The 19,282-nt window shown below is 40.8% G+C and overlaps 1 protein-coding gene across 2 annotated transcripts in view; it reads right to left on the reverse strand.

The window, feature by feature from the left end:
- Positions 1-298: 298 nt before the first annotated feature.
- LOC115800895 (obg-like ATPase 1) overlaps positions 299-19,282 on the reverse strand; it is a 46,125-nt gene continuing 27,141 nt past the window's right edge. For both annotated transcript variants that reach the window (XM_030758503.1, XM_030758504.1), the window contains 6 exons: positions 17,669-17,749; positions 17,216-17,313; positions 6,744-6,884; positions 6,093-6,189; positions 2,584-2,706; positions 299-533 (listed from right to left, as the gene is read on the reverse strand). In XM_030758503.1, the coding sequence (XP_030614363.1) occupies positions 432-533; positions 2,584-2,706; positions 6,093-6,189; positions 6,744-6,884; positions 17,216-17,313; positions 17,669-17,749 (642 nt within the window). In that variant the 3' untranslated portion in view covers positions 299-431. The remainder of the gene's footprint in view (positions 534-2,583; positions 2,707-6,092; positions 6,190-6,743; positions 6,885-17,215; positions 17,314-17,668; positions 17,750-19,282) is intronic.

The following is a 19,282-nucleotide window of genomic DNA, read 5'->3' on the forward strand; positions in this document are numbered from 1 at the left end:
TCGGCAGGACCGCTATCACTATCTCCATGCAGCTTCCCACTCAATACAGACATCCCAAAACACACACAGACTGGTTTTGTCAAATGTTTTATTGAGTGTAGACATCTGGGCTACTGTAAAACATGCATTATCTGCAGAAGGGGGAGAGGAGCAGGTGGCATTGTCCCCGCTGTCAGCTGTGTCAGTGCTGGCACCCGTGATGGAGATTAATGAAGTATCTGGAGAGTAATATGCTCCTTCAAATGCTGCTACAATTTGGAGTGGGGGCCGATCCTGATCTTAAATAGCAAAGCTGTCAGAGTTTACTGAACCTGTGCCTTGGCACATGAGTGGGGGATTCAGTCCTACAGCATGGAAACAAAAAGTGAAAAAGGGGCCAGATATAAGACAACAATACAGTCAGTTGCGTAAACAAACACATTGTTCTCATGTCACTTCTTCTTTGGTGCATTGGGTGCGTTAAATTTGAAAAAGATGATGTCTCCATCCTCAACAATGTAGTTTCTTCCCTGTTGTCTGTATTTCCCAGCTGCCTGTAGGATAACAACAACAACAAAAAGAATTATTAAAATAATATAAAATATTATATGCTGCATTATAACAAATAGCTACTCTGTCATTTGGATAAACTCCAACAGATTAAAAACTCTTTAGAATATAAATAATACTAGAAAAGAATGAACTTGAACTAAAGCTACACTTGCAAATTTCATCGGCACATGCACACACACACACACGCACGCACACACGCACAGGCGCCAGCACAGACACACAATCGCATGCATGTTTTGTTTGAGGGGTGCCTGAATTCCCACTGAGTGATAATCCTCTCTTCTGCCCATTTCAGTTTCATGTGCACAAGCACAAAATGTTAATAAGTCTTTGATTACAGCACTATAAAACTTCTCAAGGAAACAAAATAAGTTCTAACATTTCTTTTGTGTACAGTAAGTGTTTGTTCTCCTTCCCGGCAAACTCAAAATAATTGACTTGAAGTGCTAATACGGACAGGTTTATGCATTCTGGTTCTGCACAGTGCACAATTAATTAGAAGAATCAATGTCCCTTTAAAGGCTCAGGAGACCATTTAATCCAAGCTCAATACCACCAGAAACACTGGATGGAGAGGGAGACAGGAAAAAAAAAAATCAATGGCTATTTGTGATTCCTGAGTATGTATTAAACCAGACACGTCTAACTGGTTCATTTGCACTTGAAAGCAGCCATCTGGAGCAGCAAGCTTGGCTTAAGCAGATATGATTACTAATAATGTGATATCCCTGTACACTGGCCCCATTCAGACAGCCTATTCCCACAACTGGCATTAAATAGCACGGGCCTTAATGCCACAGTCAGAAACGCTCCATGTTCTACTGAGGCTCAAAAAGGGATTAGTAAGAGAGCATGCAGTAAGGACCTGACACTGAGATCTCAACCTCTGATAACAATGGCGAACCCCCCCAGAGACTGACACATTTCACTCTCTTTTTGCAGCTTATGAAGGGTGTGGACAATACACTGCTGATGCATTAAATATCAAATATTTATTAAAAAGGGCTTGAATAGTAAGGAGATTTAAATGTTTTTTTTAGTACTTCCTTTCCACACTGGTCCCCGTGGGCCCTTTGTGCCACCATAATTACATTAGTTGAGTCTGTAAGTGGGCACATGGAGTTGATGGTGGTGATAGAGGGATTGTGACAGCATGGCTTACAGCTGCTGCTCACAAGTGCTGCACATAAAATCAGAGTCACCTCTGCTTTAATTAGCTCAGATTTAAATTAAGACTTTTTTCCTTAAAGCAAATAAGTGATATATAAAAAGTGCACCTTTAATTTGAAAGGCATCCGACAGTGTTGATTAACTCATTATGAACTATGTGCCTTCAATTGCTGGATTGCTGTTTGCAGATTTTAGACAGTGTTAATGCCAAAGTACAACTTGGAGCAGGAAATAAAATCATTTTGTCACCTTTCGCGGTGTACTTGCTGTAGATGGTGCCCAGTTATTGTCTTTCACAATGAAATTGGTTATTACAATTGACAGGTGTGTGTACATGAACACCCCTCCCAGCTCAGTTAAAAGGTCAAAACAAACACTGGCCATCATAAAAAAATAAGACATGCAAGTCATATTTCTATGCTACCCATCCATGAAACAGTCCTTATTTGAGGAATTTCACACTTTATTTAACTTGCCGCTTTATATCACTGTCACATGCCTACAGTGGCTTGGGGATTTGGCAAAGGAGAGCTCTAAGCTAACAGCGCACTCTATAGATCTGATAAATGCCTGGTGAGGTGAAGAAGTGCTTCCTTGGAGTGACTGTGCTGAGCCACGAGCAAGAACTACCATCAGCCAGTTAAGACACATTGTGATAAAGATATGCACAGCTGGAGCAGAATGGCTGTGTTTAGAGCCAGAATCAGCTGGCTTGTCAGGAGTGGTGCTGGAGTGTGTGCAGTAATTTCTTCCCCTGAGTAAAGGTGAAGAGCAGTTTTCAGTAGGAGCTGTGTGGTGACTGTCAGCTCCACTGATCACAGGAGACTTCCCCTCATCTCCTCTGGCACCCTGACTGCTCACCTTGACAGCACTCTCGCTGCCTTCCTCTTTAAAATCCTGGAATTTCATTACTTCCGCCATAATGAAGCCCCTCTCAAAGTCTGTGTGGATCTTCCCCGCAGCCTGTGGAGCCTTAGTTCCTTTCTGTCACACGGAAGGAAAAGAGAGGACAAATGAATTGTTTTGGAGAAGATGGATTACAGCATGCGAGCGACATGGTGTTTGATGGGGTGATAGCGTTGTGATCACTCTGGGGGCGATTTTCAGTCGGGGGTATTCTTGCCTTAGTCCTGATTTCTGGATAGCTTTCCACTCGGTTGTGACCTGCTAGAGCAGCCTGGACACCGATAAGGACCCAGCACTGCTATCAATGCCTCCTGATTCCCATTCCGTGGTGGTATTGATTTCTGTCCAAGCAATCTTGCCTCATTGTGGGTCGCTGCTCGGCTCTCTGGTCATGACAGCAAGAAGACCCAGTGTTGCAGTGAGAGGCCAGCGTGGTATAGACCCCACTGCATCAGGCCTTAGTATTGTGAGAGTTTGGTAATTCAAATTCAGTTCAACCCTTCAGTGATATTTCACTATGTTGGATATTCACCTATAAACTGCTGTAAGTTTTGGAGCATCAAGTTATTTACATTTATTTCAAATACACAACAGAGATTTTATATTAACCGAAGCGGTTTGCGATTTCAATTTACATCTAACAGTTTAATAGATGTATAAAAATATCGCACCTTGAGTCCTCGCTAGCACTCCAAGACAAAACTGGTGACTGACAAAATGTGCAATTTATATGCGTTGAAATAACGCTGTGTGGAAATGACAAATGACCCAAATAAGTGACGTGGCTGCTGTGCATCATTATGACTCCTGCCTGTCGACCTGCTCGCTCTCTCTCTGCTCTGCAGCTCTGTGCTCAGAAACTGTTGAACAGTTTTAATTATGTATATAATCAGGTTGGGGTCAACATATTTCATGCCAAAAGAATGATGCGTATTTAATGACTCTAATACATTACCATCTACTTGCAATCTCATTGACGGAGTGCTTGTGAGTTTAACTACCATTAATCAGCATCAAGGTTTGTCTATCTGGAGAAAAATAGATTAAGGGAGGGATTTTTTTCATATGGCGCATTACAAGAGATCCACATTGTCCTAGTTAAGAGCTATGCAGAGCAGGCTGATAGATAATGGTCACCTCGAGGCTGCCTAATAAAGCATGTTAAAGGACTTAGGAACACGACATTACTGAGTGTAGTTTTTACAATGCAAGATGTATTGGCTTAATATAGTTACTCACTGATGCTTACCTGACTAAATGCCTCTCACACACAATCAAGGCTGGCTGTAATCAGTTATGCCTAGGAGGACAAGCGTGTTTTCGAGGATGCCTTTGAATTGTTTTGGGACTTTGCTGTAAATAGCGAGGGCATCAGTCATGCTGAGATGAGTGTGCGTCTAAGGACGGTGATGTCATCTGACTAAAATGTAATGTGCTTTGTGAGGAAGAAGAGCGAGTGAGCTCATCTCTCCCTCAGGACTGTGCTTAGTTTAAGAATGCTTAGAAAAGAAAATGAAGGGCAAAGTTTGATGTCTGGATGGGCGTCATAAAATCTGCAACAAAACATTTAATATTTATCTGAAATATGACTTTGGTAAATCATTTGAAGGTGGCTGAATTTTGCTTCAACTACAGTTTAAAATAATAGAAAAAAATAAACCCTAATAGTGGAGAGTGGAGATTTATATAAATCCTATAAAAAAAGGATGTGTCATACTGTGATTTACTCACAAAAGTGACCCCTTTGACATTTTTCTTATGCAACATAACATAATTCAATAGTAATCAAGTAAACACTATGTTGCATGAGAAAATATGAAAAGACACTAAATTATTATGAACTTATATATAAAACAAAAAACGTACTATTGGAGAGAAATGAAAATTCTTATGCTTTTTAAATTTTTTGTTATTAGTCAAAAAAGAAACAGCATGTTTAATATTGTATTGCTATATTGGCTTGCCAGATATTACAAGTTCATATTGTGAGAAAATCTGAGCCAGACTGCAGTCCTTTAGGGGGATATTTAGTAACCTGTGTTTTACTCATAATTTAACTATCTGCATCCACATCCGTAAAAGTCCATAGTAATAATAACAATAAAAAGCACTCAACAACATTTTAAATTAGTATGTTATTTGTGTAATAAATCTATGAAAATCTATTTTCTTAGGAGAAAGGTCCTCTGCCCTATCTCAAACATTTATGCAAAATAATCTACCCCTGCAATGTAGATGTTTGAAAATAGGATAAAGCCAATATGAGCTTATTCAAAGTCAAGAAAAAATGATGCTGCTAAAGCTGCATCATGCGCAGAACAAACACCCCTATTTATGCATGTTTTGTAAATGAACAAATAATGCTGTCTTTGGACAAGATAAAAAATTTAAAGCAGTATTTCCATCAGTGGTCAAATCTGTAACCCGCCCACACATGAGACTTTTTCTACCATTATTGCCTCGACCATCTATAGTGGGCTTTTTCAAGATTTTGAACAAATTGAACAACAAAATGTGAACAGTGAACGGGCTCACACTCAGGGAACAAAACCATAATGATCTGCTTGGTGACAAGTTCTTTGAAAAGATGCCATTGTGGAAAATTGCAATGCTTTTTTGAAAATGGGACTCCTTTTTTCAAACGGACAAGTTATGTTTATGAGATTGAAAGCGTTCTGTATCATAAAAAAAAAAAAATATTCAAATTACAATCCTTTGAAATATCTGATGGGATGAAAGAATGGATATGAATTTGTATGACTGAATACAACCCAAATCTTCAGTTGTTAAAGTTTCTCAAAAGTTACTTTGTTGTATTTTTAAACCACCAATATGAACTTATAAATGTTAGTCAGACAAAATACCTTATTATTTCTGCACTCAGTACTTTTATCTGCTCAAGAAAAAAACACAATACCAACATGCAAAGCAAACATCTGTATTGATGTAAATCCTGTGATCCCATTGCACAAAGCTCTTGGCGGGCTGGGCTCAGTAAACTGAGACACATAGGGAGGAGGAGCCCCCAGCAAGGCCCACAAACAGTCGAATGAAAAGCGACATCAATTTTGGCACAGACAACCTCCGTCACACAGATTAGGCAGGCACAATGCACAGGCTCCTTATCTCCAGCGGCAGGAGGAGGGCAGGCAGATCTGCACAGGATGGAAACATTCTCATGGACGTAATGGGCAAAATCAATTGTTGCCCTCCTCAATCAATGTAGCCCCCACTTTCACTGTTCAGCAGCTCACCAGTAATTGAAGTTATCCTTGGTCTGTAATGACTAGCTAAAGCACAACCATGACAAAGTTGAAAGTGTGTGATATCAGTGAAGGTGCCAGCAGGGTGGAACATGGGATACAGTGTGTATTCGTGTGTGTGTGTATGTGTGCGCGCGCGTGTGTGTGAGAGTCTGGTACACACGCTCACATGTATGTGCACAGCAGGCAGCTGGCACTCACCCGAATGGTCCATGCACGGACCTCATCTGGTCCAGCAGTGAAGAAGTACTCCAGCTGCAGGGCTGCGTAGCCTGTCTTGATGATCTTGCTCAGGGCACTGGTGGGAAGAGATTTCTGCTTGAATCGAGGGGTCTGAACTATTTAAGTATTCTTTATCGCTGCTGATGCCTAGACAAAGTTCACCTCAGTGGCAAGGCCCCATTCATTCCAATATAAACTCATTAAGTGAATAAGATGGGTCACTTGGTTTCGCATAAGACATTCAACTCTCCAATGGTTTCTTTGATTAATTAGGAGGCTCGTAGACTCATTTAACATTTTTAAGAATTCAACCCAATGCCTCGTTCTGTGCTGAGAGAGAGAGAGAGAAAAAAATCTGCTGTCACAATTTTTCTCTCCATAGAGGTTTTCACACAAGAACAATAAACCCAAAATGCCCAAGTTATAATTATACCTACAGATGACAGATGACAGTTAAAAACTTAATTTAGAGGAAAACCCTTTGACTGAGTTGTTCAGTAAGAAGAGGGATCCTTTGCTTTATAATGGTAATTACTCTGCCATTTATTATTCTATCAGCACATGCAATTAAAGGAGTGCATGGAGGACACAGCTGATAATAAAGTGTGGGGAGACTGAATGCTAATTAACCTCTGTGTCTTGTGCTCTGTGCAGTACTTCTGCCTCTCCTCTTCGCTCTTGTCCTGCAGCAGGATCTCGAGGCCGCCACTAAAGGGGATGACCAAGGCTCCGGGGTCATGACTGTCCACCCACTCCTTGATTTTCACCAACCTGATTAAAAACAAAAAAAAAAAACAAAAAACAAAAAAAACAGCAGCCGCAAAACTCGTTGGAGGACTTGATTAACATGAACGTATTTGTTATTCGCCGCATGCATGCATATTCATGAGAGCAGCTGAAAATATGAGTGTTTGTGGGAGACTGCACTCTAAAGGTGGCATTTTCTTTCAGAGTTTGACTTTCTTTTCATTGAAGTTTTCAACTGAAAATATGACGTGTAGATTCTTTAGTGAAGAGAACTTCATGAAAATGCAAAAATTATGTTTATTTTGTTTTTCTATTTAATTTTATTTAATTATGTCTTTACAAAAGTTGGGGGATAAACAGGTTTGAATATTTTTACTGATCCTAAATTGAAGCCAGAACTCTAAGATGTAAAGCAGGTAAACATAAAATGTTGAGAATATTTAACTTTGCTTTAAATTTGTTTGTTTTTTTTTCCCCTGCCAAATAAAATTCATTGTTAAATATATCACCTCAGTTTTTTTCTTTTTTTTTTTTAAAACCATCTTCTTCACGATGTTTGCCGAGGGGTTGTGTGTTTGTGTCACTAGCCAACATGAAAACACAACTTTTAAAGACATTTTGTGTGTCAGATCAACACATTTTAAGGTTTTCGTATGCCACTTCACACTGTTTTGCTGCTGCTGTAATTTGAGGTCATCCAAAATGTATCACACCTAAGGACAACTTGCACTGACAGCAGTAGCTTAGGCAGAAAAGTGACTTAGGTCAGCAGCTCATCTCTTGGTCCTGACCTCTCCAGGTAGCGACTATAGACTAATCTTGTTTTCAAAACACGAGGTTACAGTGATGTCACATTCTTTTATACATAATCAATAGCGCCCACTTTTCTTTTTGCACTTCTCAAATAAATCTGTCACCTTCGCTCCTGCAGATAACAAATAAATGACTGAAATAGACATTTAATAATTAGGTAGCGGGATCGTTAGATGACTTATTAAGAAGACAGTGGTGTGTTTTGAAATCAATCAAGCAAAAAAAGTTTGTCATTTCCCTCTGAAATGCCCAAAGCAATTCACGATCCACTTTTTTTTTTTTTTTAACTATGAGAAAACAACTCTTTCACCAGCCGAGTGTCCAAATAAACATTTACATTCCAGCAAAGAGAGCACAACAACTAACCACTTACTCTTGTCTTTGTCACTTTCTTAACTGCCTGATTTTTTTTTTTTCCTTTTATGTGTTCTTGTCCAGCAGGACACCTGACATTGCAGGACAAAGATATCCTCGCAGTTAATGGTAACCCTCAGTCAGAACAATACAAGGGGGTTAGAGCAATTATGAGATTAGCCCCACAAGCTCTGAGGCTGGGATTGGATGGATCTCAAAGAGCAGCATCACACAAATCCATTTTCACACGGCGGCTCCTAGGTTGGATTGATTCTAAGGGGTCCCTGTCATTATCTGTAATCCTAGTTTCCTGTTTAAAGCCCATAAGAATCAAAGCCTGGGAGGAACCTGAACACCTCAATACCACATCTGTTCCAATAACAATGTCACCGCTTTATCACCTGCAGCACCATATCACTGCTCCTACCTAATGATTATCAATATACAATATATGACAAGGTAACGGGCAAAAGAAGAGCACAGTTTTGCTTTGATTGAATGTTTTTCTCAACAAGTTAAAATAACACCACAGGCCAGCGTAAATCTGAAATGCCTCATATGCCACTTTGTCTGTCTGCCTGCTCAGATGCACATCTATTAAGATAAATAACCTAATATTTCCCTTACTGTTCACAACGTGTATGCAGATCTGACGCTTGACTGCAGCCACAATAAGGTGGCAACCAATGTCTCGCCAATAAAGGACAGAAAAATAAAACACATTTAGCCAAAGCAGAAAACCTGAAAAACACAGGAGATGGAGGGCGCTCCAAGAGAGGAAAAATCCAATCTGAGATAATAACAGCTGTAGTTTGTCACTTTTAGCAGCACAGCTGTCTATTTGGTGGCACGTTATTTGCATTCCTCAGGTATTGCGTTCTCTACAGGCGGCTGAATAATGATTCACAAATCACTCTCTCCACACCAGTCAAGGGCTGTGATCCTTTGAATAGACCATTGTACCTGAGACTGTAATTGGTGAAGACTTGACAGAGCTGAGCCAAGCCAGCCAAGTAACAAAGAGGCTCTTGGTAGAAGGCTGAGGGATGATTTTAATAATGTGAAGCCGAGACGGAGAACGTGAGCTGCAAATGAGCACGGGGGTCTCCGGGTCCTTGCACTGAGTGACACAGGACCAGACAAACACCTTGCCACAGGAACATGAAACACCCCCTTCCCACAACTCCAGAAACAAAGCACTGTCAATTAAGAGCTTTGAAGTGCCGTCAACATGACTCCCAAAACCAATTCTGTCAACTTCGCCGCTGTCTACCCATGCCACTTTGCAATTTGTATTTATGTCCCTTCCAATTATTTGTGTGAAATTTTTATGTGGCTGTGTAAATTTGGGAAAATGTTTATGTAAAACATGCTGCACATTTCTTTGTGTCCTTATGGCTTTCAGTCATGCTAAAGAATAAAGGGTTTTCTTGTGCAGTGAGGTGTATTCACACGGTGGAACAAGTTTAACACAAAAACAGGCTTGACTTTTGTTTTAGAGGAAGGTTTACTGGCTAATTACAATCAATGATAAAATGTAAGTAAAATATTTTCCATGTAGGTCCTCTTTATAAAGCTCTTTAAAGTCTAAACTAATAGAAGCGAGAAAGATGTGCGTGCGTGCGTGCGTGCGTGCGTGCGTGTGTGTCTGTGAGTGCATGTGTCTTGTCAGTCTCTATTATGTCCCAGAACTGAGCGCCATCTCTCACTGCTCGGTTAATAGAAAGATTCAGCACTTTCTGCTCTTGATATCCCTCTCTGAACAAATGATGCCTGAAATTTTTATTCTTTTTATAATGGAATTCCAATGGCCTCTGCTGCAAATCAAGTGGAAATTTTTGCATATCAAGTGGGAAAAATTAAATGTTAACCACATTTTAATGTGATTAAGGGTGACAGGGACATTATTTCTGCTAATCATTCACCGGCTTGAAGGCTCAAACAAGGCCAAAGAACAAGCTGTGTTTGTGCTCTCACTTCAAATAAAAAATATATAGTTTTATTACCAAAAAGACTTCTACAAATCTAAAACATGTATGAATGAGTTTTTTTTAATGGTTAGAAAAAAGTCAACATGAAAGCAAGACCATGCACCATCTGTTTATCTTACATCTAGAAAAAAAGAGATAGCAAGCTTTGGATTTGATGCTTATTGTATTTAAAGTACATGTAATTTAAAACACAATATATTCTACAATGACAAGGAAAAAAAAACAATTGGACCTTCTGCAACAGACTGACTCTGAATAGAGATGTCCCTCAGGGGGCCACCCTCCGGAGCTCGCCTATTTGTCTTTTTGTGTGAGAATCCTAAGGGGGGATAATTTCTGTGTTTCTGCATGCCTGGGGGCTTCCCTGGGCTTTGTCAGAGCTTTGATCTGCTTAAACGGCTCAGGAGGGGAAAAACAATGAGAACGTCTAAAGTACAGGGGCAGCTACCTGAGACAATGACCTGGGCCTGCGTCTGACATACACTCATACAGGTTGGCTTCATTATGAGTGCTGAGCCGGTTAAGCCTAAGCTGTAAAAGGTGAGCCATCACCTCCAGTTCTAGTGCTCAGTCCCGATTGAAAGCTGACAGACCTGAAGAGTAATCTGCTACCTACATCCTCCACAGCTCGATCACTGATACACCCACAGGTGGAGTGCCCAGCACCTGAGCTTGGGTAGCTCAGCTGAATGCGTTACTTAGCACTTTCACACTTCCTGGCAGCTCCCAGCTTAGATGCCAGGCACAGACTCATCAAGTAATAAACCCAGAGTCCCCTCTGTTTGTCTGGTCCCAGGTTACAGAGATGAGCAACCGAGGGGGTTAGGATGCTGTGGCACACAGCATATACTAACCCCCTCCTCTTCCCTTCCTCTGTGAAGGGAGACAGAAATGAGAGGTATGAGCTCATGGTGGCTTTTGAGGCTGGGAAGTCGGGGGCTCTGTGGGAAGCTTTTCATCCTCCCAGTGGTGAGCTCCTGAGCGACAAGAGTGCAGACGCTCTCTGCTCCCTGTGGCCATAGCCGGATGGAAAGGCATTACACATCACATCTTTAAGAAAGGGAGGAGATCTGACACGCACACAAACACACACACACACACACACACACACACACACACACACACACACACACACACACACACACACACACACACACACACACACACACACACACACACACACACTCTATCGGCAATATTACCAAGTTCTTTCAATCTTCAAAGCAATCATGGGCTGGAGGAAACAGAACATGGTGCACGCACAATGGGAGCAGCTTTAATTAAGAGCATCATCTCACATCGTATCTCAAACAAACCTTGAGGGTGTGCTGGTAACAAGCTTTTTAAAACAACTTTGCTTTCTTTGATAACTACACCCATTAAATATTGCGACTTTAAACGCTTGCACATGATAGACCAAACCTTAACAAACCATCCGCCATAGATTTGTCTTTAAGATGGTCATTAAGGACACAATATCAAAGCCATAACTCATTAAAGATATTTTTGTTGGGTGGGGGCTATAAAAAAAAAAAGGAAAAAAAAAAAAGGAAAACATCAGAAATTCAAACAGTAACCCAGAGGAGTACATTCTACATCACCCAAAATAATTCTCTATATGGGGTATCCATGCTGTCATTCATGGCAGTTGACTGGGCGAGAGAAAATAAGGGGGCTGGGGTAGAGTGGGGGGAGTCATCAAGATGTGACAATTGTGACAAGAGCAGGCAAAGTGTAGCGCCGAAGAACACCACACGGATTTCTCCATCTCTTCTTTTTTTCCAGGATGACAGCTTAATGTCTACCACATGCAATATTTATTCTCATCGTGTGTCAGACTGTCTAGCTGTCCTAGGGAGTACAAAGAATGCCACTTATTAGAATAAAAGCAGAAGGAAGGTAATCAAGGACATATGTAACATCAGCCAATCATGCCCCCCTTACAATTCAACATCTTTTTTTTTTTTTTTTTGCTCACCCATTCATAACAGTTCAACAATAATCCCGATAATAAGCGCTCAGGAGCTGTATGTGGCAACACTATATTCATTTATTTGTCTCATTAAAGTTGCCAAGGCTGCAGGCCACTCACTGCAGCATGTGTGCTTGGCCTGAACTTTATCACAAAGATAATACAAAAGCCAGCTCGACAAAGCCACAACTATCAAAATCTATCATTAGAAAAAAAAACTTGTAGACATTTCTTTTTATGTCAGCAAAATGCCGGGAGTACAGTTCCCCCTGTGTGCCTTCAGAAGAAAGCAGGCTTGTTGTACTGATGCAGAGGTGTGTAAATGCATTATGAACTGTGGGAGACTGACTCAGCATTTATCAGATTGGGGCCTGATAAATGAGGGAGAAATCTATACTGGGCTCTGGAGAGCAAATTGAAGAATAACAACAAAATCTTTTGGTCTAAAAGTTTAGGTTGTATCTCATTATTTACATAAAAAACAGCACAAAGTATTCATCATGAAACACATCAAAGACAATGGGGTGATGTGGTACACGACAACAGTGCCCTTTCATTACCTGGATAGGGGACAGTCAATAACTGGGCTAACAGAGCTGACAGGACTTTCCATCTGTTTCAGTTTTACTATACTGCCTCTCCTGTTGTTGAAAGCTAGCTGAAGGCATCCATTAAGACTGACTGTGGGCAGTAGGGTACACATCCTACCATGGGAAAGTGTTTCTCAGGATCCCGCACTGAACAAGGAGAGTGTGGACAAAACAAAAAGGAGTATGTGATCATATATCTCCCACATGGCTTTGAAAAGTGAACTCTAACTCCCTGGATAGTGGTTCCTAAAGAACTTGGATGGAGCCGGTGGTTTTGCACTCAATAAAGTTTAACTTGTGTTTGTGTGAATTATGGTTTGGAGTAGCTGAAGTGGGTGGCAGTGACTCCTTTCATGGACTGGCTTTCACTGAATCATAAGTCTCTTCCATTCTCAGTTTTGTTTCTTGGTTTGTTTGGGGGGGGGGTGTCTCTACATTTTGATGAGTTCCCAGAAATGAGTGGAAAAAAATGACAGGGCAAAAGATGCATGAAAAACTTATTGGGAATCTTCAGGACCAAAAAGTGGAGGTAACAAAATACAAGTCAAGGGCAAATCTACATTTTTCTCATTGTCAACAAATCCAGTACTGAGATTTGAACCGGTGCATTATCCCTTCTCTCAGTCTTTTCTGATCTTTCTGCCTGTCAGTCCAAAACCAATTTGCTCCTACTCAAAGTGTAAATCTTGAAATAAATATATATCCATATCTAAGCTTTCAAGTAATTTCCTACTACAAAAAAGCCACTGTAGTTTTCAGTTAAATAGCATTAATGGTGTATTTTGAGTTTTACTTTTGGCCTATTTATAATATATATTTGGCATATCTTTATATAAAGACAACTTCCACAATTTTACAGCGTTTCTATTTATTTCACTGACATAATGTCATAGTACAACATTGTGACCCATGTGCGTTTTTAATGCTCTTGGACAACCAGAGAAATGAATAGGATTGATTTAGGATTGATTGATTATTATTATTTTGGAATTAGTAAAAACAAGAGACATACAAAATGTGCATTCTTATCTTTGAACTTATTATCGGTAAAGCCACACACCGCAGCATAAAATAAGGCCTTATGCTGAGATCAGACTAATGACTTACTGTATCAAATAAAAGCCTTCTGAAGTGCTGAAGCACACTAGCTGTTCAGAAATACACAGTCTTCACAAGATCATAGTTGTGTCTGAAATGGCAAACAAGTGGATCAGGATGGCAAAAGATTTTCTGAATTACATCATGACAAGAAAACATTAGCAAGTAAATTATAAATATGGATGCATTTGTGGTAGGAAAACACAATTAAATAGAGGCTGACAGGAAGTGCAGCTGTGGCATGTTAAAGTTAGGGCTTCCCGGCATGAAGAATAATGACATGTACCAAATGTAAGATACACTGGAGGCAAACCATGTTTAAAAGAGATAAAGTATAAATAATATAGCAACAATACAATATAGTAAAGAGTACAATTTAAAAAAGTCTGTGGAGATTAAAGAGAAAAGTACACAACCTCAAACCTATACACACTTATATACAGGCTGATAAACAGACACAGACTAACACACGCACGCACACACACACACACACACACACACACACACACACACACACACACACACACACACACACACACACACACACACACACACACACACACACACACACACAGTTAATAAAAGCTCCAAGCAGTGGTACCCTGCAGTTCTTACACTCACCAGGAGAGCCCACACGGCAGAGGCACTCACAGACAGGTCACGCTTGCTGGTTTCCTTAAAGGTCAACTCATCTACTTAAGAGGCACCAATTTACTTTAATGCACATTGTCCAAAAGAAGAAGAAAAAAGGCAGAAAAAGAAATGACAAGGAAGAAAAAACATCACAGAATAGCTGAAATATTCTCTAATTGTGTCTTTTGCCATTACAAAAAAAAAAAAAAAAAAATACTCTTAAGCGTGTGAAGAAGATTAAATAAATATCTGATACCAAATCTATTAAAAGAAATAAAGAGTGCTAAAACTGGCAAGGCCTCGTTTTTGTAAAATACACAATGTCTTAGATGACAAGTAAAGATGCCAACACTGGGCAGACTGCAGCCACCACATTATCAACAGTGCGCACACACACACAAACTACGATCTGTCGAGCAGTCTTCCAGGCAGCTCACTGACGCCGGAGAAAGAGGAGAAAGCCTCTTGATAGACTCTTGTAGATGCCATTCCCTATCACGCAATGCCTCTCAGTCATAAACACATGACAAATGCAGCCTTAATCATTTTTTACGAGCGGGGATGTGCAGGGGGCAGTGCATGGCTAGAGGGGAGAGGGGAGCGGTGAGCAGCAGGCGGTCCCCTCTGCACAGAGGAGAGGGCTGTGTGGTAAAGTCTCCTCTGGAACATCACTCGGCCAACATGCCTTTGATCTCCACACCGCAATTACACCAGCATCCAAATGAGCATGGAGTCGCCTCTGAAACAGACTTCAAACATGCACATGTACGCATTCTCATACACATACACTGTATAGGATTGGAGCCATGTGCTCCTCTCAACAGTAAATGATGTACTGTCTCCAGCAGAGAACCTGGGGATGAAAGGAGGCCTTGCTCCTTGTCTGATCCCTCCATTAATGATGGCTTGCTAAAGCTAATACTCTGTATTCTTGTCTAAACCAGGGCAGCTTGGTATGTGGTTCCCATACTCCAAACAGGATGATCCTGGTTAACAACAGAATGTTTTTTGGAGACTCACAATGTTTAAGAAAATGACTGCAAAAGATGGCGCAATTGCCATAACTATCTCAAGAACAGGCCATTAAGTACCTGTAATAAAAAAAAATGCAATTAATATACATGCATTAAAATTTTTTCAGGAGCATGTTCCTGAGATTAAATAACTGTAACCTCAATCTTGCTTGGCAGCATCTCAACAAAACGCCTTAAATATAAAACAGCTTAAAAAAAAAAAAAAAAAAAGAAGTGGGGAACTGAACCTGTGAAAAGGCCTGAATGGGTGTCCTGAGAGACACAGATAAAATTGGCTTATTTGCCTCATTCTACGATTCGCCTTCTTTTCCTGAACACATTAAACCTGGGATTGCAATTTGTCTTGCTGTTTGCTTTGAATAGTCCTTAACCGTATCATCATCTCAACTGTGCTGGTGGAAAAACACGGGAGCATGGCGACAGCCAAATGGCAGTCTGGCGTCTCTGCAGCAGACTAGCTGCCATTAGGGCTGAGAGCAGCATTTATTGTACAATTAGGGACAGCTAGATCTACCTGTAATCATCTCCATACAGGTGTGAGCTCCTCTCTGGACAAGGGAAGTGACTCATCACTTGTCAAACATCAACACTTTGATGTCGGCATTGTTCACTGCGGAGCCCTCGGGATACCTGAGCACTACTGTTTGCCTGTTTAAAACACTCTAAGATTTATTGCATTTCACACAGTTAAAAAGACGCATGCACACACACACACACACACACACACACACAACATGGAAAAAAAAAAGAAAAAAAAGCAGGACTCTCTTCCTACTGATGACGGATGTTCCAGTTGCCATGAATCATTTGATTTATGAGTTCCCTTCCTCCTCCCTCCGTCTGACAGTCATACTTTCGTGTCAGGAACATTTTAACAAACAGTCGTAGGTAAACAACTTCACTTGTAATACAATGCTGCCAAGTAAAGCGCCAAAAACAAATTTTGTAAGAAGTGACACTACAAGCCTGGAGGGCAATTGGAAAAGTGTGATAACAATCCACAAGTTGGTATTATTGACAAAATGGCTGTAGTGTGGGAAAAGTAGCACTCAGATATAATGGATGTCAAACACCAGCCTTCTGGATCAGCTCTCACTGAGGCCACATGACAACATTACTATAAAAAGTGTTTGTGACAGAGTGAACGATCACAGAGCTGGAAACACAGCGAGGAAGTTTCTATTAGTGCCTTCAAAGTCACCTTTAGCCCTTTGACACCATGACTAGTGTTGTACCTGCAACACAAGTCACACAAATCCCTGTATATGTGCATTATTATGAAAACAGTCAGTACATGCACAAGCCTCAGCTCTCGTTCCGAACTGTGGGAATTTCGTGGCTGTGGAGAGACGCTTGTAAAGCAACAGCAACAACATGTGAAGACAAAACCAAATATTTGCAAAACAATTTCAGATAATCTTTAAGGAGTTTTGCCCTTATGATTTATTGGCCCAGATGATTTTAATCAGTTGTTTGGCTTCAAATGTACATACGCTTATTTTGTTTGTCATTTAAAGCCTTCGCTCTCTTTGATATCATATGGAAATGAGAAATTTTACTGGAAATGGAGACCATATGCTCGTATGTGCTTAATGAAGTGCAGAGTCTGGGGCTGGATGTTGTGTTAGAGCTTACTTAGTGCCACCTCCAGGCAGATTCTCTCACAGAGATATGACCGTTTTTGTCAGCAGGAGACCACAGTGAGTCTCACACAACAGCAAATGCGCACACACACTTATTGTGGCTGACTTCAGATTCATTTAAACTTTGTTAAAAAAAATGTTATTCCTTACGTAAGTAGAAGGAAAGCTCTTTAGCAATGATTAGTGAGCGCAATGAATGTGCTCCCGCCCTTCTTCGAAGTACTCACCATTTGTTCTTCCTTCTTATGTAGTCTTTCTCAGAGAGATTAACGAGGTAGATCATTGGTTTGGATGTCAAAAACAAGTATTTGTTCAGCACTTCGATCTGTGAAAGAGACAGACAAGGCAAGTACTGAGAATCCACAACTTTCCAAAGTAGCCTTTGAGGATAACACAGAGACAAGTGAAGCCAAATCAAATTAGAGCCTGGTGTATAGGCGCTGTGGGGAGCAACTAGGAAGCCTCTAAATCAAGATCAGCATGGCCAGATGTCATTAGCTTGTACAAAAGCAATGTCAAAATATAACTGTGCATAATATTAACTTGTGATTTGCACAAAAGACATGTTGCTTTAAAAAAAAAAGAAAGCAGAGGAAACAGCAGTTGTACTTTTAGGTCAGATGAAAAGATTAGCATGATAAATCACACCAATAAATGTGACAGTAACATCAAAGACTTACCTCCTTGTCGTTCCAGTCGTGATAGTAGCGGATGTGTTTCTTTTCATCCACTACCCAGCTCTTGATTTTGCACATAATGTCCTGTATTGGGTTAAAATAGAATGAACAAGGAGCCATTAAAGGAGATGAAAAAGAATATAAACCCAGCAGGGTATGGGGTAATTATTTCCTAAATGCATGGCATCCTGATGCCAAAATGAACAATGGCCTTTGCTTGCATTCAAGCAGGAGTGGCCTAGCTTTGACAGGGATGGCATGCACAAGACCCCCTTCCTGCCTTTAAATCATGACAAAATGCCTTCTGGGGTCCCTCTCAGAGTCTCAGCTTTATACATCAATATTCCATCGGGACTGTTTAATGAAAAGGATGGAGAGAGGAGACGAAATTGGAAAGAGCAGGGAACTAATTGGAAGTTGGTTAGTAAGGTGTAAATTATTGGTCCCTCCTCAGGCACTTTGCAGAATGTAGTCCTACTGAATAAGGACTAGTGAGGTACAGAGCTAATTATTCACTGTTTCTTCTGGAGAAAATATTGAGCATTTCCAGCTATGTATGCCACATTCATTACTGAGGTACTTGTGGGTTGAGACCACAGGCAAGACTGGGTCTTGACAGGATCTGGAAGCGGAAAAGGGTGGGAAAATGGGAGGGAGGTAGTTATAAAATTTGTAATAAAGAAATTGAGCCTATTATTGTTGATCCAGCCCCACAGAAATTAGCGGAACACATTCTTTTTGTTCCTGTCAACTTGACCTCCCCCTTCATATAAAAACTCCCCCACCCCCTGCAACACTCCCCCTACCTCCTTTTCCCTCCCCAAACCCTTGCAGCACTTCACAATCATACTCCCTTTTGAAAGAACTGAGGAAAAAATCCTGCCAGAGCCTCAATTACACAATGGCAGAAAAAGCTCCACACACTGACCCCCAGCCAGCTGCATTCACTCTCTGCACATCTCTCTCCACAGGAATTCTAAAGGCCTTTTAGTCAGGCAGCCAGAGTGCAGCCAGCGGGAGAGAGCGCAGGAAGAGCTGCATACACTCCGCCCGCGCCGGCCCAAGTCTTCACAGAGAGATTAATCATCTGTGAAATGGAAACAGCAAACGGCCAGTGACACAGGCTGAACCCGCTCCAGGTTTCCCTCATCAGCTCGCAGCCGCCGTGCAGAGCTCCTCTAACAGGCAGGTGTTAATAAAAGGCATATAGGTCCCACAGGGGTCAAACACATACGCTTGCCACCATGAAGCGCCGCTGGTGGGCCGGTTTCTTATTATTGTTTTGCAGGGAGAGGGAATTTGAGGATTCACTTGGACAAAAGCAATGAAACATTGTGCTTGTAAACACGGCAACAGCAAAATATTTTTACATTTTTTAACAATGCATAAATCTGGGCCTTGTAGTGGTGCATGCACATAAATTTAGCACAACAAAATATTAGGACTTTTAGGAATTTTAACCATACGGTAATTTCCATATATCTATTTTGTTGTTTTTAGCTCTTAAACAGTATAACATCATCTGTGAACTTATGGAGTAGCAGTACTCTCTGCAACCAACAGCTTGAAGTTTTTTTGTTTTTTTTTTAAACAGTTCAGATAAAACTGTGTTCTTCT

This window comes from Archocentrus centrarchus, chromosome 21, assembly GCF_007364275.1.
Source record: "Archocentrus centrarchus isolate MPI-CPG fArcCen1 chromosome 21, fArcCen1, whole genome shotgun sequence".
Lineage (NCBI taxonomy): Eukaryota > Metazoa > Chordata > Actinopteri > Cichliformes > Cichlidae > Archocentrus > Archocentrus centrarchus.